Source organism: Amblyomma mixtum, chromosome 8, assembly GCF_055824585.1.
Source record: "Amblyomma mixtum isolate Tamu chromosome 8, ASM5582458v1, whole genome shotgun sequence".
NCBI classification, from domain to species: Eukaryota; Metazoa; Arthropoda; class Arachnida; order Ixodida; family Ixodidae; genus Amblyomma; species Amblyomma mixtum.
Genome location: NC_143019.1, coordinates 127113663 through 127136371, shown reverse-complemented (window position 1 = coordinate 127136371; position 22709 = coordinate 127113663). Strand labels below are relative to the sequence as shown.

General features: G+C 50.9%; 1 protein-coding gene across 1 annotated transcript in view; it reads left to right on the top strand.

Annotated features, from left to right (window-relative positions):
• Positions 1-10396: 10396 nt before the first annotated feature.
• Positions 10397-22709, top strand: part of LOC149334261 (cytochrome P450 4V2-like) — a 57800-nt gene continuing 45487 nt past the window's right edge. The window contains exons 1-3 of the mRNA XM_089555101.1: positions 10397-10670; positions 14426-14539; positions 18679-18763. Coding sequence (XP_089411227.1) covers positions 10397-10670; positions 14426-14539; positions 18679-18763 — 473 coding nt within the window. The remainder of the gene's footprint in view (positions 10671-14425; positions 14540-18678; positions 18764-22709) is intronic.

Here is a 22709-nt window from a genome sequence, read left to right as displayed (position 1 = left end):
GCCCGATACTTTTCATCGCTCGATCTACGCAGTGGCTATTGGCAGATCGAAGTCGATGAACGTGATCGTGAAAAGACGGCGTTCATTACTCCTGACGGCCTCTACGAATTTAAGGTGCTTCCCTTTGGTTTGTGCTCCGCCCCCGCGACCTTCCAAAGAATGATGCACACTGTCCTAGCCGGCCTCAAATGCCAGACGTGCCTCGTCTACCTTGAAGACGTCGTCATTTTCTCTGCGACTTACGACGAGCATCTGAAGCGCTTGACGGCCGTCCTAAATGCCATCCGCGCGGCCGGCCTCTCACTAAAACCGGAAAAATGCCACTTTGCATTCCAACAGCTGAAGTTTCTGGGCCATGTCGTCAGCGCTGAGGGTATTAGCCCTGATCCAGAGAAGACGGCTGCCGTAGCTGCTTTCCCGACTCCTACTGATCAAAGTTCTGTTCGACGGTTTTTGGCCTCTGTGCATATTACAGACGCTTTGTCCATGACTTTTCCCGGATAGCCGAACCACTGACTCGTCTAACAAAGGACGACCAACCTTTCATCTGGGCCGACGAGCAGCAAAGGGCTTTCGAGGAGCTTCGCACACGCCTTCAAGCAACGCCCATACTTGGCCACTTCGACGAGGAGGCGGATACAGCATTGCATACCGATGCCAGTAACGTTGGCCTCGGAGCAGTTCTCCTTCAGTGGCAAGATGGTGCTGAGCGGGTCATTGCTTACGCCAGTCGCACCCTCTCTCGTGCCGAAGCGAATTATTCTACTACCGAAAAGGAGTGCCTTGCAATTGTGTGGGCGGTGACCAAATTTCGGCCGTATTTGTATGGTCGGCCGTTTAGAGTGGTCAGTTATCACCACTCTCTCTGCTGGCTAGCAAACCTTAAAGATCCTTCTGGCCGCTTAGCCCGCTTAGCCGCAGGAGTTCGACGTCACTATTGTGTACAAGTCCGGCAAGAAACACAGTGACGCTGACTGTGTCAACTTGCCTACGGGCCTCCTCATTTATTTTTCAATTGGGTTAAGCCTGTTGTGTGTAAGCGGTGCAGGCAGGGGCCTATTATTTTTATTTCCTTTTGGTTGCCCCAACCTATTCAATGTCTATCCCGAGCGCCTATCCCATGTTCTTCACTTGAAACAGATGACTCCGTTTTTCTCGGCGCTTTCACGACGCCTGATCTCGCTCAACAACAGCGAGATGACACCGAACTGCGGCCCCTCATCGATTACCTCGAGGGAACCGCCTCATCGCCACCTCGCCTTTTTACGCGTGGCCTGTCGTCGTTCTGCTTGCGGGACGGCGTCCTTTACAAGAAAAACTACGCTTCCACAGGCATTCAGTACCTGCTGGTGGTCCCAACGCCGCTCCGTCCCGACGTTTTGCAGGCATGCCACGACGAGCTTTCTGCCGGCCATCTCGGTTTCTCACAGACCTTTGCTCGCGTACGACAAAAGTACTACTGGTCCAAGCTTGCTGCTATTGTCCAGCGCTATGTTAAGACGTGCCGTGATTGCCAACGTCGGAAGACGCCGCCTGTCAAGCCGGCCGGTCTGCCGCAGCCTATTGGTCCTCCTCGAGTACCCTTTCACCAAGTCGGTATGGACTTGCTCGGGCCGTTTCCTACGTCATCATTGGGCAACCGCTACATTATAGTCGCCACTGATTACCTCACCCGCTATTGTGAAACCAAAGCTCTTCCCAGCGGCACTTCTACTGATATTGCGAACTTTTTCATCTTTAACCTAGTCCTTCGTCATGGTGCCCCTGCGGTCGTTTTAACTGACAGAGGCACTGCATTTACTTCAGCTCTAACCCAGGAAGTTATGCGGCTCAGTGGCACTTGTCATCGCAGAACAACAGCTTACCATCCTCAGACGAATGGCCTTACTGAGCGGCTCAATAAGACCATCGCCGATATGCTTTCAATGTACGTCGACGAAGACCATAAGAACTGGGATCAGGTACTACCGTATGCAACATTTGCGTATAATACCGCAGTCCAGGAAACGACCCGCTCCAGCCGGTTTTGTTTGGTGTACGGTCGCGAAGCCGTTACCATGCTGGATGCAATGTTACTGCCCGATGTCGCCCTCCCATCAGTTGCCGGCGCTGACCAATTCGTCCAGCACGCTGAGGCCGCCCGTCAGCTAGCTCTAATGAGACTCCGGACGCAGCAGCTTAAAGACGCTCAACGCTATAATTTTCGTCACAGGGAGGTCATTTACAACCATGGCGATCAAGTCTGGGTGTGGGCTCCTGTTCGCAAGCGGGGTCGCTCCGAGAAGCTTCTGCGCCGCTACTTCGGCCCGTACGAAGTGCTGCGCAAACTCAGCGACGTCACCTACGAAGTGATTCCGCAAGGAACTGTTCGCACGTCCCGACGGCAAACACAGTCGGAATTCGTACACGTTGACCGGATGAAGCCCTTCCACGCCCGCTAGGTCAAGCCTACGCTTCTGCTTGACCTCGCGACGCAGCATCGGGACGATGCTTTTTCCACCGAGAGGGGCAATGCCGCAACACATTACTGGCGCCGCCTAGTAGTCGCGCTCAGGAGGCTGGCGCGCGCTCTTATTCGCCCGAGAGCTCGCTGGCTAGTCGGTGAGCCGGCCGGGCCGTTTCCGCTGGCGCTTGGACGTTGTGGAAAATATAAACCTGCATACCTGCTTCTGTGACAATATATAAGAAATTCATCTATGTCATCGCGAAATAGAAAGCAGTTACAACAAGGCTGCCTATGTAGCACGGCCACTAGTATACCGCTACAAAAGTGATATGTTAGTAATGGTCGTGTCTCATAATGTGGGCCTTATTAAGAGAGCTGCTCATCCTGTAGATAGAGAGTTCCTACAGCTCGTTTGTAGAGTATATCCAGGCACACGCATCTGTTCGCCACTTTTCAACCAAATTTCTGTAAAAGCTACTACTCAAACAAGAATTGCTGCTGTAGAGTGGTTTATTGGTACGTTGAAGCGCTGGCAACGAAGACCCGGGCGCAAGTCGTCTAGGAACCAGCGAGTCGAGAACCCGGCACACACAAGCGGCAGTTTGCCAGCACGAGCCTTTTACGGGCGGCGCTAGCGCTTCGTCGTCGTTGGTGGCGGTGATGAGCCATCTTCTTCATTCCAACTGCCCCGGCGGAAATAGGGAGCCATCCTGGCGACTCAAGGCGAGGAGACGACGAGAGGGCTGTAATAAGGCTTCAAGCGGCTAACATGAACCACGTCGCGACTACGCCGGCGATGGTCCAAAGAAGGTGTCACCGGTTCGATGATATAGTTCACTGGTGACGTACGCTCTAAGATGCGGTAAGGACCAATGTGCTTGGCCGAAAATTTGGACGCAGCCGGAACAGAGAGCCAGACCAATGATCCAGTGGAGAAGTGTGTAGCGGGCGTGTCTTGGTCCGACTCATGTTTCTGGAGCCCTTGACGTTCGGCGATGAAGGAGCGAGCCAACTGGCGGCACTGCTCAGCGTGGCGGGTAATGTCAGAAAGGGAAGTATATTCTGAGCTGTCGGGGTTGTAGGGAAGAATTGTGTCCAGCAGACAGGAAGGCTCCCGTCCAAATAAAAGAAAGAATGGGGAAAAGCCGGTGGTTGTTTGAGTTGCGGTGTTATACGCATAGGTCACGAACGGAAGGACTTGATCCCAATTAGAGCTGTCGGAGCTAATGTACATGGAGATCATGTCCCCAAGAGTACGGTTGAATCGTTCGGTGAGGCCGTTGGTTTGGGGGTGGTAAGCGGTAGTGGTACGGTGGACTGAGTGGCACGCATCGAGAAGCTCGCGAACAACTTCCGACAAGAAAACACGGCCGCGGTCACTGAGAAGTTCTCGCGGAGCACCGTGACGGAGGACGAAGTGATGAAAAAGGAAGAAGGCGACGTCGCGAGCAGTAGCCGCAGGTAGGGCAGCAGTCTCAGCATACCGAGTGAGGTGGTCCACGGCGACTATAATCCATCGATTCCCGGCGGTCCTGATGGGGAGCGGCCCATATAGGTCGATGCCCACGCGATCAAAAGGGCGAGCCGGGCACGGTAATGGCTGTAACGGGGCAGTCGAGGGTTGAAGTGACGACTTCCACTGCTGACAGGCTGTGCAGGAGCGAACGTAGCGACGAACAAAGTTGTATATGCCCCGCCAGTAGTACCTCTGGCGTAGCCGCTCGTAGGTTTTTAGCGATCCAGCGTGAGAGCTTTGCGGGGCGGCGTGGTAGTGCGCACAGATCTCAGACCGAAGATGGCGGGGAATCACGAGGAGCCACTTTCGGCCGTCCGGATGATAGTTGCGGCGGTACAGGAGATCGTCGCGGATGGCGAAATAGGAAGCTTGGCGACGAAGGGCCCGAGGGAAGGAGGACGTAGAGTGTGCACGAAGGGCATCGAGCAAGGAAGAAATCCATGGATCCTGGCGTTGTTGATTGGGCATGTCGATAGTAGTGAGCGCTGCGAGTAGAGAATCAGATACCAGGGAAGATGGCGCAGGAGAGGGCAGCGGCGAGCGTGACAAGGCGTCGGCGTCGGAGTGCTTGCGGCCCGACCGGTAGACTACGGTAATATCGAATTCCTGAAGACGGAGTGCCCAGCGGCCAAGGCGTCCTGAGGGATCTTTCAGGGAGGCCAACCAACACAAGGCGTGGTGATCAGTAACGACGGTGAACGGGTGGCCATATAAGTAAGGGCGAAATTTCATGAGAGCCCATACTACGGCCAGACACTCCTTTTCAGTCACGGTGTAGTTCGACTCTGCTTTGGTGAGAGCACGGCTGGCGTACGCAACAACGTATTCAGAAAAATCGGGCTTGCGCCGGGCCAGGACAGCACCGAGGCCAATTCCGCTTGCGTCGGTGTGCACCTCAGTAGGAGCACTGGGGTCATAGTGCCACAGAATAGGGGGTGAAGTAAGAAGACGACGGAGCGCAGCGAAAGCTTCATCGCAGGCACAGTCCCACGTAGACAGGTCGGCCGGACCATTGAGGAGTTTCGTAAGGGGCGCGACGATAGAGGCGAAATTAGGGACAAAGCGCCGAAAATAGGAGCAGAGGCCCACAAATCGGCGCACCTGCTTCGTAGAGGTCGGTTCAGGGAAATCAGCCACAGCACGGAGTTTGTCAGGATCAGGTAGGACTCCATCTTTGGATACGAGGTGGCCGAGTATTGTCAGTTGCCGGGCGCCAAAGTGACATTTCCTGAGGTTAAGTTGAGAGCCAGCACGGGTGAGGCAGCTCAATATCTGGCGCAAGCGCTGGAGATGCGTCGGAAAATCGGGCGAAAACACAACAACATCATCCAAGTAGCAGAGACAAATGTTCCACTTGAGGCCGCGCAATATGTTGTCCATCATTCGTTCGAACGTGGCGGGAGTGTTACAGAGACCGAATGGCATTACGGTGAATTCATATAGGCCGTCAGGGGTAACAAATGCCGTTTTAGGACGGTCGGACTCAGACATCGGGACTTGCCAATAGCCGGAACGGAGATCCAGAGAGGAGAATTCGGCACCTTGCAAGCAGTCTAGGGCGTCGTCAATACGGGGTAGCGGGTAGACGTCTTTGCGCGTAATTTTGTTGAGCCTGCGATAGTCCACGCAAAATAGTATCGAGCCATCCTTCTTCACCAGGACAACTGGGGATGACCAAGGACTAGCAGATGGCTGAATAATGCCGCGTTGCAGCATGTCCTCCACTTGCTCACCGATGAGGCGGCGCTCGGGAAGTGACACACGGTAGGGGCGCTGGCGGAGAGGAGTATGGGTACCGGTTTCGATGTGGTGCTCGACAGTGGTCGCACGGCCCAAAGAAGAGGACTGGTGGTTAAACGATGAGCGAAACTGGTTCAGCAGGGCAAGAAGCTGCGCGTGTTGAGCCGTTTCGAGGGCGCGGTCAATAGAACGGTCGAAAATGTCCGAAGGCAGTGGGCGATCGGGAGTAGCGCCACGTGGGGTGAGGGAAGCGATGTCGGGACTGAAGGAGGTCACATCGGTGTCCAAGGAAATGATCAAGTTGGCGGTTTCAAAATGGCCAAGGCACTCGCCACGCAGCAGGGAGAACGCGGAGAAGGAGGTGTTAGAGACGAGGATGGCGGCAGTACCGTGTTGAATGTCGATGACGGCGAAGGGAATAGAGAGGCGTCGGCGAGATGCAAGGATGGGGGAAGGCGTGAAGAGAACGGTGGCGTCAGAAACAGAGGCGGCGCAAACAGGGACAAGCACGGCACTGTCAGGGGGAATGTGAGTGTCCTCGGCGACAACAAGCTTAGCATCACGGCGAATCGAATGCTCGTCGAAGGGCGTATCACAGAGCGTAGAAAAGACGACATGCGCACGGCCGCAGTCAATGACGGTGCTGTGACGAGATAGAAAATCCCAGCCAAGGATGACGTCATGGGAGCTTGCACGAAGAACTAAAAATTCGACAACATATAAAACATCGGCGATGACTACGCGTGCTGTGCAAGCGGCAGAAGGATGAACGGGCTCGGCGCTAGCTGTACGGAGGGAGAGTCCAGAAGATGGGGTGGTAACTTTTCGAAGCGAACGGCAGAAGTTTTCGTTAATGACAGAAACGGTGGCCCCAGTGTCCACAAGCGCAAGTGTCTTGACGCCGTCTACAAACACTTCAAGAAGATTCGGCGGTGAAAGGCGAGGACTTAAGCAGGGCGGTGATAGCGCAGTTCGTGCCCCAGGAACTGCGGCGGCTAGTTTTCCGAATCGGCGGGGACGGGGCGACGCCTCATGGGCGACAAGGAGTGGCGGCGAGGGGAGGGCGAGCGGTGGGAAACGTAGGGCTGGCGACCAAGCGCGCGGTCAGGTGAGGTCCCCTGATGAGGTGGTTCGGAAGGTGGGCGAAAGGTGCGATCCGTATCGCGGTAGTCCGGCAGGGGGTGGAGAGGCGCAGGCAGAGTACGTCGACAGAGACGAGCGACGTGGCCTGGAAAACCGCAGGCGTAGCAGATCGGTCGGTTGTCAGCCGTGCGCCAAGGATTGTAGGCAGCGGGCGCGAAACGCTGTCGGGAAACAACAGGCACCGCAAGAGGAACATATGCATAGGCCTGCGGCCGCGGTGGTCTTCTCACAGTTGTTATGGCGGCTCACCCGTTCGTATGATTCCAGCCAATCTTCCACATCCTGGTCGCTGTGGCCGCTGAAAACAGCGGGGTCGCGCTGCCGGACGGCACCGGAGCAGATGACTGGCTGCAACGGTGGGGGGGCTATTGACTGGTCTTGGCCATCGGGATGGTGTGATTGCGAAGGTCCACGGTGATGGGGAACGGCGAACGCAACAACCTCCACCACTGCCCAGATAACAGTGCTCTCAGTGAATTTTTGCGTTCATGCAGGTATATTTAAGAAAAGGTACAGAGACACTTAACGCGTAAGCTACAAATTTACTTATTATTAAAAAGCGATTTACTAAATCCAAAGCTTTACAAAGATCGAAATATACAGCCAACTTTCCTGCTTTTGTAACTACGGGAGTTTCGTGAGCAAGAAAGAGCACCAGGTTAGATCCAGTCTACTTCTTTTCGGAAAGCTATGCTGAAAAGTCGGTATCTCTTTCTCGAAGTACAAAGCAAATGGTCTTAGGAGGAGAATCTCAAATATTTTCGCGAAGGTACAAATGAAGGAGACTAGTCAGTAGTTTTTAACGCCAAGAGATGTCCCACCCTTATGCACCTGCGTAACCAAAATTGCCTTTCCAGTTTTCCGAGAATACCATTTGTGGTCAACCCAGGTTGAGAATGTACGCCAGCACATCAACAAAAAACACAGCGCAACCTTTGCAGCGACCTGCAACGCCAGAGCCAGGGGATCTAATTTAGCGGCGGCTATTGACGGCCTGAAAGTTACCACCTTAGTCGACGCAGTGGCCGATTATTCAGTGATGAATGGAACATTCGCTGCTGAATTGCGGAAAATCACAACCGCTTGGGACGTCCCACAAATTCGCACCACAGGAGGACGTTTCATTACGCCACCAGGAAGATGCACAGCGCAAATGACTGTCCAGAGAGATCCCTACCCTGCGACCTGCGTAGTATTTCAGCAGTGTTCCCGCGACGTAATATTGGGCATGTATTTTATAGATAAGCAACAGACGATCATCGACCCTCGATCCAAGCTCATTCATTTAGTCGCAGGAAATATTCGAACAATCGCATGCTCAAGGAGACCAGCACAGAAGGTTTAAATAAAAGAAGCTACCTCATTGCAGACTTCTCTGTGCCTACCAGAGGAATAGAAATAGCAGCGCAGCAGCCGAGAACTTGTAAAGGCTCATGACGCGTGACACTCAATGCTGCCATCCCTGATCTATGAAAATAAAATGTATCTATGACAATAAAGCAAATGTATTCGAAAGAATCGGCCGTTCGTACATATTTATGAAAAGTATTGACTGCCAGAGATGCATGAGGTCTTTTGCAGTGTAATGCGCTTTGTGCGCGACCGATGTGCGCACCGGCAGGACAAATCTATTCCACCTTGGGGGATTCCCCTAAACGTTTGACCAACATAGTTCCCACTTCGAGTTATTGATCAATTAGCTCTCGTCCTACCATAAGCTTGCCGTCCTGGTTAGCTCAATTGATAGAGCGACTGCTCTGGTGAAGCAGTGGTCCTGGGTTCGAACCCCGGACCAGGACGAATTTTTCTTTAACTACGACGTTTCTGAGAAAGCTGTATAGCTTTCCTTTGTAGCCGTATGGCTGCGCTCGGGTTGATGCCAATGAGTAATTACTCTCTTATTGCGCAGTAATTCTCTGTCATCTCGGTGGACACCCTAACCGTACCGTAAAGGAAGGGAGGAACGCCACCACCCGTTCGGCGCGATGCCTTGTTGTTGCGACTGAAAGAAAGAGAACTTGTAGAACGCCGCCGGGCTCGCCATTCTGCGGCATAGGCGCGTTGTTTAGCCAACCGCTCTTGCCTTTCTCTTTCTTCACCTGTCTCCTCGGCACGGCGCCGGCGTTTCCGCGCAGCACGGCTCTCCAGCACCGCCTTGTACAACTCCTCCGACATGACTAAGCGGAGCGCGCCTGCGGCGCCCAGTTTATCCTCTCCTAGCGAGCGCCCTCACGCGGCGGGCCGGGGAGGCCGTCACGTGGTAGCCGCCGCGCCGAGCGAAGGAACGACTACGGCCGAAGAGACGAATTGGGGCCCCTTCTCTCCTCTGGTCGTGACGTCATGCTGTCACGTGGTCGTGCCACGTGAAAGCGAAGGAACGACCTACGCCGACGGCAGAAAAGGGCTAGCAATATCGCTTTTGCAATAAAAAGCTTTGTAATTAAAAAGTGTGCAGCGAACTCTGTTTATCCTCTACTCGTGTGTTGCACCCTTGTGATGCTTTGAAAAGACTTACTGGCTATTTTCCCCTGGCTTTTTGTGATGCCTTAATTATTGTGCAAGTGTTAAACATTTTGTTTGATCTGTAAGTTTTAGTTTATATAATCTGTAATATTGTCACGTTGTAGTGACGGCAGTCCAGCGGTCAGGAAGACACCAATCAGTCTTGGAAGCGAGGCTCTTTATTTGGGCTCACTTGCGCCCGTAAAAGAACTGAATCACTCGGCGGCGGCGTAAGCAACAAACGTGCTCGTCGGTCGTCGAACTACGAATGTCCGTCGCTCGCGTCATCCCTCAATTTAAAGCCGGCAAGGAAACTTCCAGATAACAGGTCAAGATCATCTACGGTAATCTGGAAAAACCTAGATGCAGCCTTTCATGGCTGCGAACAATCGAGATTAGTCTGGTCGCTTCTCGCGTCACGAACAAAAGTGATAACAACCCTTTCCTGCAGCCTTGAGCGTGAACGAACAAACACTACAATGATAGGTGGCAATATGTGTTTCTTTTTTTGATGCTCATACAAGTGTTATGAGTGATGTATAGCTTTCTGTATACTAACTTACTCTGTCTTTATTTTGGTATATTGTTGCCTGCATGCATGTATACCTTTTTCTATTGGAACCATTACTAGCCGTCGGCTATGGGTCCGAGCAGTGTTTGCGTATATTTGTATAGCAACAAAGAGCAATCAAGAAATCAAAAAAAGAATGTTTGGAAAACACAGGGAGCCCATTATGTGTATCAATAAGGGCGGTTGTGGTAGTTGGTACTGCATCTTTGAAGAAAGCGCAAATAGACGGCGGACGAAAGAAGGAACGAGCAGAAGAAGCGCTGCAGGAGTGTTTAATAAACGACCGGATAAGTAACGCATAAAGATATGAAAAGCGCGTCGAAACAACAGCACAAAGAAAATAAATCTGTCAGGCACCTTATAAAATGCCGTAGCCACCCATCGATCGTCCTGCAATAGAAATCACTAATATGACAAGGCTCTTTCCATTTTCATCACAATTTGTTTTCGTTGAAGTTGAGAGCTGTTATTTGATACGATGCAGATGCTGCCCATGGGGGACATCGGTCACCTGTTATCCCCAGGCTCTTGGGCTCAAGAGGCGATTGCCCTCGCCAGAGTCTTCGCACTCACTGGGGCAAGTGTCATGCTACTCATAGTTATCATATTGTGGGCTGCCCGGAGAATCCACTCGAAGACTGTGAAGCAGCTACGCGACTTGCCACAGGTGCGGCAGCACTTTCCTTTCCAACAGATGTGGATCATGGCGAGGGCCTGCAATCAGCCGAGCTTCCCGGTTGGATTTAGCACCCGTGAGTTGAAGCTCTGCTAAAAGCTCCTATTATTGACACCTGTGTCATTGTGCTAGAAGTGGATAACTTTTGTGTCATCTTAGCTAAACATAGCACACAGGTGACCTTTTGTCCAGACATATGTTAACGAAAAATACCGCGAACTTTCCTCGCCTATACTGTGCGCCATGCCAGACTCTGGTGGCTGCGTTTCAATGGAGGCAGAAGAGGAGGAGAAGAATGCTTTATTTTGGGTCGGTTAGGGAGCGCTTACAAGAGTGAAGTTTCTACACCCGCTTTAAGCGGGTGAAGCATGACCTCTCGCGAATTCCAGGGCCCGTTTGATAGCCTAGACTTGCTCGTCCGGCCCTCTCCGAGCTGAGCAACGTGGCCTAAGCACTAAGTTGCTAAGCGCTAAATACTGTGCGGTAGCACAGTTTTTCGCAGGTGGACCCCACCACTACGTAATTGAAAGCGCGATTGAGGTTTCTACTGACTCAGGGAGCCAGTTATGCACCTTTTGAACTTTTTCATCGTCAATGACTGTTTACATAATGTACGCCGGTGGCCTCCACCTGAGTACTTCCTTCCAGCACTACCAAAGCAGCTATGATTTCACTGGCTGCGTTCCGACGCTACGCAATGTAATGCCAGCATACAATAGGCATACTGGTATATGGAACAGCGTGCTTTCAAGACCACATGCGCAAAACGCTATTTAATATCGACCCTTACCACACGCTTGCGTTAGGTACCCAGTTCAACAAGTTTAGCGTGCCCGAGTCTTGCGTGCGTTTAAACATTGTTTCCAAATTGGCGGCCTCCTTCGGAGCAGGATACCTCGCCTCGGACAGAATTCTTCTTTGTTACTGTAGTTGCAGTACGTTCACTGGCCGTAAATGGGGCACTTGCCCCTATGAAAAAAAAGAAAAACACATAGGCGATAAATTGGGTTTATTGTATATTTAGAGTGACGATTCTGCCGCTTGTAGTCTTAAGAGGAACGACGGTGTGTTGATCGAAATGCTTCCCGTTCTAACAACGAGATGGCGCCACTGGCCTTAGCTTATCATTGCGTCTGCGTTTGAAAAACGCTGAACTAAAACTTGGAGCGGCCATTTAAGCTCCGCCTTAAGGCTATGACACAATAGCTAATGTGTTAATGCCCATATATGCAGGATTGGGCATTATTTAATTAACATTCACAGATCCCTAGGAGTCCTCGTACCACTCCGGGCGCAGTGGTGCAGAGGTTAAGCGATGCGTCACTGCCCTGCCTTGGGAGGTGCTGCCACCGGTGGGATTTGTGCAATCCAGCTGGCTCTTTCCAGCAACCTCCCATGACCAATAATTAACATCGTGGCCACCTGCCGCAGTGGGCAGTTTGCTCACAACCCTGTGGGCCCGTGATGACGACGCCACAAGGTCACGTGACTTAGCTGGCCCAACTGCTTTCTAGGTTGCTTCTCTGGGGATTTCGGGGGGATTTTTCACTCCTGACTAAAGGCTGCCTCGACGGCGACGCTGCATTTTTAGCGACACGAGCTCCCTAACGCTATCTCGTTAAAATAGGAATGCGACAAGTGGCGTAACATCCCTGAAGATGCCTGTGTTTATCATACGTAAGCGTGCAGACGCTTACGGTACGTAGACAGCGTCGATTGAGGCTCTTTTCAAACCACCTCTGTGTACGCCAAGAGCGGACGACCAGTCGCGGAGCAACACGTTTCATGCGCTCTCCTGATTGGCTAAGAAAGTCTCTACCTTCCTTAGCACTGCAAGGAACTTATGAGATTGAGTACATTCTCCAGTACCTCGCCCTGTGCAGCAGTGTGGTCAACGCAGACGAGCACTGCTCCAGTGCCATGTTTCTGCCACAAGATTGTGGAAATATAGAATATATTTTGTTGTTTAGCTCCGTGCCTACGCCTTAATGATCAGAGGAATCATTGCCACTTATTTCCGCCAGTGCGTGACCCAGTGGTAATTGCGGACCAGTGTTTGTGTCGTCCCTGTGTTGTCCCAAGTCACTTCAAAGCGCAATTATGTGTGACCATGTTAACTACCTCCCAGCCCAATTTAAAACCCTCTTAATGTTCGTATTCTTTGATTACTAAATTTGTAAGAACTTCTTGAAGAAAATTTAGTGATTACTTGGAGCCGCTCCTAGTTAATTAGTATTAACGATGGAATTCTTTACGTCCATGGTCGTTAGTCTGGACGATATTGTCGTCGGTGTTATGCGAGACCGCTTTCTCTGCGGCCGAAGTCTTCGTCACATCTTTGTTCCGCTCAAAAATAGTAAAGGAACAAAAACAAAACTCGACGGCGGCAGCTATACAGTGAGCGAATGCGTTTGGAATGCTTCCGAAGGCGTTTGAAAAGTGTTATGAAGCACCGCACAACTGAGTTCGTTCCGAAAGCCATTCGAAGTGTCGAAAACCATTCGACACAAATACCACTTATAATTCCGCGTAGAACGGGTATTATGGCAAAATTGCAGTAATGGTAGTTGAGTAATAGCATTGCGCTGCTACTCTAATACTGCTCGTGTGCTATAATGAGTTCTAGCAACATGTGTTTTGCTGTTTTACGTTGTACTTTGGCAACGTATACATGCCAATTGTAGTTAAACTGAGATGAGACAGATTTATACAGGGGCCCGAATACGAGTCGCTCTCAATCCAATACAGTCTCTAAAATGCTCTCATTTGCCACGTTCCTATTGGTCGGCCGTGACCGGCAGCCATATTGATTTTTTGCGTCACCGGCTGACGTCTGAAACGTGCCAGAAGTGTTGACGTTGCTTACCTAATCATGCGAGCCAATTAAGACAATTTTTTAGAGAGAAAAAAGTGGTATCAGACCATTTGAGAGCGAAAATGGTGGCTGTTTACGTTGCCGTATACGCGGGTGGCCGCGCGAGCATCGGTGTAGAAGGGTACCTGAAGACGGTTTTCACGTGCGAGACGAGTTGTTTCGACGTTTTGACAGAGGAAGGAGACTGCACAACGGCGGTGCGACGAACTTCCCACTTTTCCGGACAAAAATATTATCCGTATAGAAGGGAAGAAGCTGTTGGACCGCAGTTCACTAGGCTGAAAAATGTAGTTATTTTGGCTGTCTTGTTTGTGCTTTTTTGTTTAGATGTGTATGTCCGTTTGGTTGGGCGCAGTGTTTCACCGTGTATACAACAGAAGCTTCGTTAGGGCTTGTTGGTAACAGTTCATTGAAAACTTCGCGCAAAAAAAATAAGGGCCGCACAGATGTGAATGGGACAGCGCTAACTTGCAACTATATTTTAGAAAATCCACCCCATCAAATATATAGGAGCCAATCCACACTATCAGTGGATTAGTATGCGCAAAGAAAGGCACCATCAAAAGAGCAGCCCTTGGAAAATAAGAAAACTACGGTGCCGGGGGGACTGAGTTATTAAGTATTTAAGTTGGAGTAGGTGGTGTCTACTTTCTGTTCGTTTCTTTCCCCGGCACCGTGCTTTCCTTACTTTCCACGCGTTGCTTTCATTGTGCTCTTTTTTGCGCATACTCATCCACTGATAGTGGTGATCGGCGCCTATATATTGGATGTATTGGCATTTATAAAATAAAGTTCCAAGTTGGCGAATGTCCCGTCCACAAGTGTGTCGTCCGTGTCTTTTTTCGCGCTAGATTTTCATGGAATTCACTACATATGCTTTTACAATTTGCCCGTCTAACAATTCTGCCACTGCACTCGCGAATACGCTAATGATATTTCTCTCGTTTCCTTTTCAGTGGCGTTTGCTGCTATCTCAGGACTTCATGCCACTTTTCAAAAACACGGACGATATTTAATGTATATTGGCTTCACGCCTTGGTTAAATATCTATAAGGCAGAGTACGTCGAGGTAAAGTACTTTTTTGACATGCATGTACATGGCTGAGGCTGGCTTGGGGCTCCCTTTCTTCGAGAGACGCTGTTTTTGGATTATGCGCAGCTCAGTAACAAGAATTTTCTTTCCCTCTGGCTCTGGCTCTGTGAAAGGTCTTTCATATTCGCACATTGCGACAAGCGCTTTAACTGACACCAGTCTAAACCGAGACGAGAGGAAAGCTTCACGACCTCTCAGATTCAGACAGCGCTTGCCTCCGTAAAGGCCAACATAGATAAATGTCATCACAGATAGATGTCATCCTCCATGTATACAAAAAAAACTCCACCGTCCGGACGACCTGATAAGGGGATGGAGCTGATACGATTAACAATAGAAAGCCTTACTGAGTTAAGTGGTCTTGCGGTCACGAACAAGTCAGCAGCGCCATAGCAGCAAATGTTTTCTGCGGTTGTCAAAGGTGTCAACTGCCGCCGCTTTCAGTTGCACTCAGTTTAAGGACGAATGCATGTTTTAGAGATAACGTGCGGAAAGCGCGGACCATAGTATCTATTGTCGTAGAAGCTATTAAACTATTAAGTACGCACGTCTCGCGCGACCAAGGGATAACGTGGCGACGTGGACGCGGAAATGAACAAGATGGCAAAACAAGGACACCGAAGCTTCGAGCCAACATACCGAAAACCAGAACATATAGAATAAGCCCGGGTTTCTCGTAGTGCCTCTCCTTGTAGGATATTTTGCGAAGACTATTAAAGAAATATGTTCCAACAGATTCGCATGGAATTAGTCGTTTAGTCGAACCGAAAGACGGTGGCGTCTCGTCATTAAAGTAGCCTGCTGGATGATGCACGCGTTGATGTCCGATGCATTCGCCTCTTATGCGAAAGCATAATGTTTACCAGTAGCACAAAACCCGCCATCCACCGTCTGTCGCTGTCCAGTGCATGCAATTCAGAGGACAGCAGAGAATCTTGTGACGCTGAACCAAATTTCATGTCGCTACCGCGCCAGCGTGGTCAACGCATCTGTGCATCACCACCAAGCGTTTGTTCGACATGCGGATAAAGATTTTCGCCCGCCAGCGTCCAACGCTTGGCAGTGCCTGCATCAACATTCTACGTCAACAGGCGCAGAGTACTGTGCATCTGGTCTCCAGGTGGCAACACAGTGCAGTCAAGCTACAATTGGGCCTCGCGCGCTGGCTTCGCACTCAGTGGGCACGGCAGCACCGAAAGCATGCGGAACATTTATTGGTTCAGCTGCCTTGTGCCGTTCTACATATAACGCTTTCGCAATCTCATATGCAAGCAGTCTCCTAAGTGTCTCTGCCAAATATTTATTTTTTTCAGCTTAACCCGCCATTTTAGAATTGCGCCAGATGTGCGATCCAGTTCCGGGTGGCTCCCAAGCTGGAAGTCGTAGTTGTTGCAGTGTAACCTTAATTAAAATTAGTCGGCCTGAAGTATGGAACACATCACTGCAAAATTTCACTTCATCTTTATTGGGATTTCATTGTTGTCTTACCTCTATTGTGTACGTAACTAGCTTTCTGACTTCATCATGTATCGGTGTCGGGAGGTCACTATTTTTCTTATCAGTTCTATTACCACTCCTAATGAATGTATTATGTATTGTTACGGCTATAATCTTTATAGCCGGGGTGTTCTAGCTGGTTCAACAGGCCAGCGGCGAGAGGTTCGATCGGCGAGCGGGAATCAGCGTCCAGCGGGGCACAACACTCTCAACCTCTCTTCCTTTGTTCTCCGGCCTTGCCCTTCCTGCGTTTCTCCAATCCCGTAACACTTCCCCCGTCGCAGGCGAAGCCCGCTGGGCGAGTCAGGCATCGGCACGTGGATGACAAAGTTTCAGCCGCGCGACATGGGTGAGTTCTGTGCGGGCAGAACGTCGGCCGCTTGCGGTGACGCGCGCAATCCTATAAGTGAGGTCACTGAGTCGCTCCAAGATGACATAGGGACCGGTATAGTTCGCGAGCAGTTTCTGGCTTAAGCCACGCTTCCTGAGTGGACGCCAAACCCAGACCAACTCGCCAGGGAGGTAGGTGACTCGGCGATGATGGTCGTCGTAGCGGGCTTTGGAGCGGTCCTGTGAGGCGAGAGTTCTCAGGCGGGCTAGTTGGCGGGCTTCTTCAGCATTGCAGAGGATCTCAGCGACGCCAGGGTCATCGTCGGTGGAGAACGGAAGTATAGTGTCCAGGGTGTGTCGTGGAGAGCGGGCATAGAGGAGGAAGAACGGACTGTAACCCGTAGTTTCGTGTTGAGCGGTGTTGTATGCGTATGTGATAAAAGGTAGGATGGAGTCCCAGTCTTTGTGGTCAGGAGCGACGTACATGGAAAGCATGTTGGTGAGTGTCCGGTTGGTTCGCTCCGTTAAACCATTGGTTTGTGGATGATAGGGGGTAGAATGTCTGAACTGCACTGTGCACAATCGAAGGAGTGCTTCAACAATATCGGCGGTGAACTGGCGGCCACGGTCGCTGATTACGACTCGCGGGGGTCCATGGCGCAGGATCACAGAATGCAGCAGAAAGACAGAGACGTTAAATGCAGTAGCCGAGGGGAGAGCAGCTGTCTCACAGTAACGAGTGTGGTAATCTGTACAGACGACAATCCAACGGTTGCAGCCATGGGACTTGGGAAAAGGTCCCAAGAGGTCTATCCCAACCTTCTCAAAAGGAGATCTGGGAGGCGTCACCGGGTGAAGAAGACCAGGAGGAGGACCGGTGGAACGTTTGTGACTCGCACACTGTGCACAACTAGCCACATACTTCTCAGTCGTATCGCGCATACGTGGCCAGTAAAAGCGCTCTTGGATGCGGTGGAGTGTCCTCGCAGAACCCAGGTGTCCCGAAGTGGGATCGTCATGCATGACACGCAAAACAGATGAGCGTAGACTTTCAGGCACAACCAGAAGGAAACGGAGACCAGTTGCGGAGTAGACCTTCTTGTAGAGAAGACCATCGCGTACACAGAATGCACAGGAGGTTGTAGGGGCCTGCGCAGCGGTAAAGAATGACGTGAGATGCTGATCCTTCCGTTGCTCCTCGCGGAATGTACGGGCATCGGGGAATTTAGGTTCTACGGATGCGATGTAGTGGTCAAAGTCGTCGGCGTCACATTCCGTCGTTGCAAGCGGCAACCGAGAGAGACAGTCTGCGTCAGCGTGTCGGCGTCCACTCTTCGAAGAGTGGGCTCTTCGGGAGACTGCATGGTTTCGGTCAGCGGTTCCAGGCCGGCAAGGCGACGACGCCGGCGGGGCTGCTCCAGTTGCTGCTGCGCCGTTTTGTTGCTGAGATCGTTACCCGGCTCCTCCACCAAGATGTTACGGCTATAATCTTTATAGCCGGGGTGTTCTAGCTGGTTCAACAGGCCAGCGGCGAGAGGTTCGATCGGCGAGCGGGAATCAGCGTCCAGCGGGGCACAACACTCTCAACCTCTCTTCCTTTGTTCTCCGGCCTTGCCCTTCCTGCGTTTCTCCAATCCCGTAACAGTATATCAGTAAGACAATACAGAAATTGAGTAGAAATAGCCCAGCGGTAGGAAGTGAATACCAAGGATGCTTCCAGTTGCGCAAAGGAAAACATGCTTAATAATTCTACTGACATCTACAAATTTCTCCTGCATACTTAGCTGTAGATGGGGCAACAAAATAAATGTAGAAAGCGAGGCTAAGATGTTGATGTAAAAAGTACTCCGGCAAAACCATCCCCAACGAGTAGCTACCTGTTCGGCATAATTTTGAACCTCTGGGAGACTGTACAGCCTTTGTCAGAAACAAAGAACCTAGGATGTTTGCTTCAAAGCCCTGTAATGGTGTTCTTGTAGCGTCGGTCGATGTACAAAGTTCGCGACGCGAGACAGAGTTCCTCTCAGCTTGAAAAAAATTCGACCCCGTGAAGATGCATCAGGAGCTGTAGAACGTGCCTCATAATGAAACCCCTTAGCCTATTTGGCGATTTAGCTTTAGCATAAGGTGAACGAGAATGTAATGACTCTGAACGGCATTCGTTTGGCTCTTGTTCTCCAAAGGTAGCACTGATGATCGCTTTCAGTGAAATAGTGATATATCTTTCGGGGAAAAGATGGTTTTTATTGAACAGTGCATAAATTATAGCGTTTGATGTCTTGTTTCACGAAGTTTTGTCAAGTAACAAGATTCTGACGAAAGGACGTGAATACCATTTGCTACACAGCTGGCTGGGAACAGGACTACTGACCAGGTAAGGCTCAATGCCTGCGAAGGACTCACACCACGTTGCGCTTCAAAAGTGTTCTGAATTTGGTATTTTTAATCGTTTCATCAGCGTATAATATTTTTGCAGAGACACAATCGAGTAAGTTCTGAAGACTGAACTTCTTTCTGTTTTTTGGTTAAAAAAATTGCTCTTTGCCGGGCCACAGTAAACAAAACTCCCATAAGCCCCTTCCTTCCATCCCTGCCTCTTGTTTTCCTTTGCTGTTCTCATGATGCACAATGGACAAAGTGCAATTTACGTCGCCAGCCAATTTTAATCCCCGTCAGCCGTGCTTCGAGGTGAATCCCTTGGGTGTATTGAAGAATTTGATTCCTGCTTTCCCTACCCTTTTCTAGATACCACCGCTTCCTTTGAAATCGATGTGATTAGCGTTTGTGAGGTGGCGACCGATCCGCCACTACACGGGGTTTTCCAACGTGATGCTCACGCTGAGCTTCCGCCCGCGCTACGTGATCAACTGGTCGCCCTCCTCGAGAGCTTCAGTTCTTCCTTCTATCTTCCTCAGAGTGCCTAGGGCCGCACGTTTATCGTTGCGCACATAATCGACACCACTACACACGCCCCTCTGCGCCAGTTCCCCAATCGTGTGTCGGCTTCTGACCGCCATGTCATTTCTGATGACGTGAACGACATGCTTTGTCGGGCCCTCATACAGACTTCTCATTGTCCCCTGGGCGTCGCCGGTTGTGTTGATCAAAAAGAAAAGATGTTTCAATCGGAGTTCGTGTTGATTACCGCCGGCTCAACAACATTAAGCTCAAGAACGTCTATCCTTTGCCACGCATAGATGACGCCCTGGACTGCTTGCAGGGAGCCGAGTAATTTTTCTCGCTGGATTTGCTTTCAGGCTACTCGCAGATGCCGATGGGTGACGCTGATTGCTCAAAAACTGCATTTATAGCGACTGGCGGCTTATGAGAGCTCAACGTTATGCCGCTGGGCCTTTGCAACAGCCCGGCAAGTGGTAGACTAGTCTGTGCTATCTCGATGACATCGTCGTCTGTTCTGCGGAGTTTCCTTTTCCTCTCCTCCGAGTGAAGCTTGTCCCCAGTTGACTGACTGACGCTGGGCTTCAGCTCAGCTTGAAAAAGTTCCGCCTTGCTACCCGACAACTCACTGTTTCAGGAGGCGTCGTTTCTAAAGACGGTATCCTTCAGGACCCCGCCATACTTCGTGCAGTTGTTGAATTTCCGAAGGCAACCTCACTGAAGCAGCTGCGTAGCTTCTTTAGCCTCTGCTCGTACTTTCGCTCCTTTATCTTGAATAACGCATGGGTCATAGCCCCTTTGAGTAAGCTACTCGCCGGGAGCTCGAACCACTGCGCTTGGACGCCTGCTTCCGTTGACGCCTTCGATACTTCGCGCCGCCTTTGGGTTTAGCGATCTATCCTGCGCCACATTGACCGGCCTGCACCAAATGTGGTTCACACAGACTCCAACGGTATTGCACTAGGTGCCATTCTCACCTAACGCAAAGCTGCTTCTCGTGCGTATGTCGTCGCCTCCGCCAGTCGAAATTTGAGCAAAGCGGAGGCCATATAAAGAGAATGCAGCCATTGTTCGGGCTATTGGAAAATTTCGTACCTATTTCTACCGCCGCCCGTTCTGTACAGTCAGCGACCACCATTACCTGTGCTGGCTGGCCTCTCTGAAAGGCCCGTCAGGCTGACTAACTCTCTGGTCTCTGCGATTGCGGGATTATGATATTCATATCATTTGCCGCTCTGGCCTCAAGCATGGCGACGCGGACGCTCTTTCCATCTCGTCGCCACCTATTGCTTCAGCGTCTGGACCGGTGTCTGCTCACGACCTGTCCTCGTTTGCCACTGCCGACATATCCACCGAGCAGCGGAAAGACCGTTGTATACCGCCCCTCTACGTTTGCTTTCGAGTCTTAGTAAAAACACCTCTTCTTTTGGCCTTTATGAGCCTTCAATAGGCCATGCCCTTTCTTACCGGCTGCAGCGGAGGACGACCTCTACGACAGCCGAACTTCACGGCATTAAGGAAGCTGTTTCGTACATCCTGCGCCGAACTGCCGGCCGTTGGGTTATCTTTACCGATTCAAAAGCATCTCTACAGATACTGGCAAACCTGCTGAAGAAAACGAATCACCAGCCAGTTTCCCTGGACACCGGGTATCATTTAGCTATTGCCGCAGGTTACTGCATAACATTTCAGTGGCTACCTGCTCACTGTGGCATTCAGGCTAATTGAAAAGCAGATGAAGCGGCCCGTAGGGGCTATCAACATCGGAGATACATTCGAACTTTTTTCACGAAATTTGATGCGTCCCAAATGGCTAAAAATTTTGCTTCCTAAGAAACGTATCGGCTTTGGAGTTTGCCGACACATCAGTAAAAATTTCTTCACTCAATCGACCCACATCTTAGATCAAGACTTCACCCAGAATTCTTCGACATCTGGAAACACTTTATCATCGACTTCGTCTGAATGCTGCATATACAAACGGCTTGCGATAGCGTTTTGGACAAATGAACAGTCCGCATTGTGACAACTGTGCCTCGATAGAAACTGTGGAACATATCTTGCTTGAGTGCCCTGCGTATGCTAACGAGCGTCCGTACTATGAACATTGCATGCAGAAGCTCTGCCCAGTGCCCCTAACAATGGACAATTGGATTGGAAAACGTTTATTGTCAGCACTGAGCCCTAGTGGGCATTATACTAGGTGGCTTCGAGCCCATGGCTCTTGGCGACCTTGTGAGCCCACTCAGTGGCCCGGACTTGCGTCAACGGGTCTGAGCTGGCCAGTATAGCCTCCCACCGCTCTAGAGAAGGGACTGGTAGTAGGTCCGCCGGTGGCGGCGCCTTTTTGCAGCTCCATAAAATGTGGTCATATCCGGCTATCTCGCCGCATTGTTTGCAAGTAGCGTTGTATTGTGTTGGATACATGTGTGCTAGTCTCGACGGGCTAAAGAAGGCTCGCGTCTGGAGCCGACGCCACGTTACCTCCTGGCTTTTGTCGAGCGTTTTGTCTGGTGGCGGATAGATCATCCTTTCCAGTTTAAACTGATTGGTGTATTCGTGAAATGATATGAATGCATCTCTCGTGATATTTGGGGACTCAACCCGGCTCACTGCTCGGCTGACATAACCTCGAGCTATACTGTGAGCCAACTCGTTTCCCCTGTTCCCCGAGTGTGCCGGCACCCATATTAGTTCCACCTCTCTTTGGTCCCAGTCTTTATCTCTTAGGATTCGTTCTGCCTCCTGGGAGATCATACCCCGCGCAAAATTGTTGATAGCCACCTTGGAGTCGCTAATTATGGTGACTGCGTTGGTGCTGGCCATTGCCATGGCGATAGCCGCCTCCTCCGCTGTCCCTGAGTTTTTTGTTTTGACCGAACCGGCCGTTAATGTTTCACCCGAGTCGTTCACGGCCACGACCACAAAGGAGTCGCCTCCTTCGTATTCCGCCGCGTCTACATAGGTTGTGTATTCCGAGCCTTCGAGCTTGGCTTCAAGGGCCTTTGCTCTGGCTCTCCTCCTGCCTTCGTGAAAAGCAGGGTGCATGTTTTTTGGAGGTGGTTTAATAGTGAGTAATTTTCTAACTTTGGTCTGTAATTTTGCCTGCGCGTTTCTTTCCGGAATTCTATCATGTAATCCTAGGTTGCTCAGGATCTTTCTCCCCGGGGGTGAGGTCGCAAGCCTCCTTAATTGCGCAAATATATGTGCCTCGCATAGTTCCGTGGTGGTGTTGTAGATCCCCAGTTTAAGAAGTCTTTCCGTAGGAGTGCAGTGGGGCAGCCCCAATGCTGCTTTATATGCCTGCCTTATGAACCCATCTATTTTGTTCTGTTCCGCCAGCCCTAGCTTGAGGTAGGGAACGGCGTAAACTATTCTGCTTATCACGAAAGCCTGAACCATTCGGCAGAGATCTTTCTCTT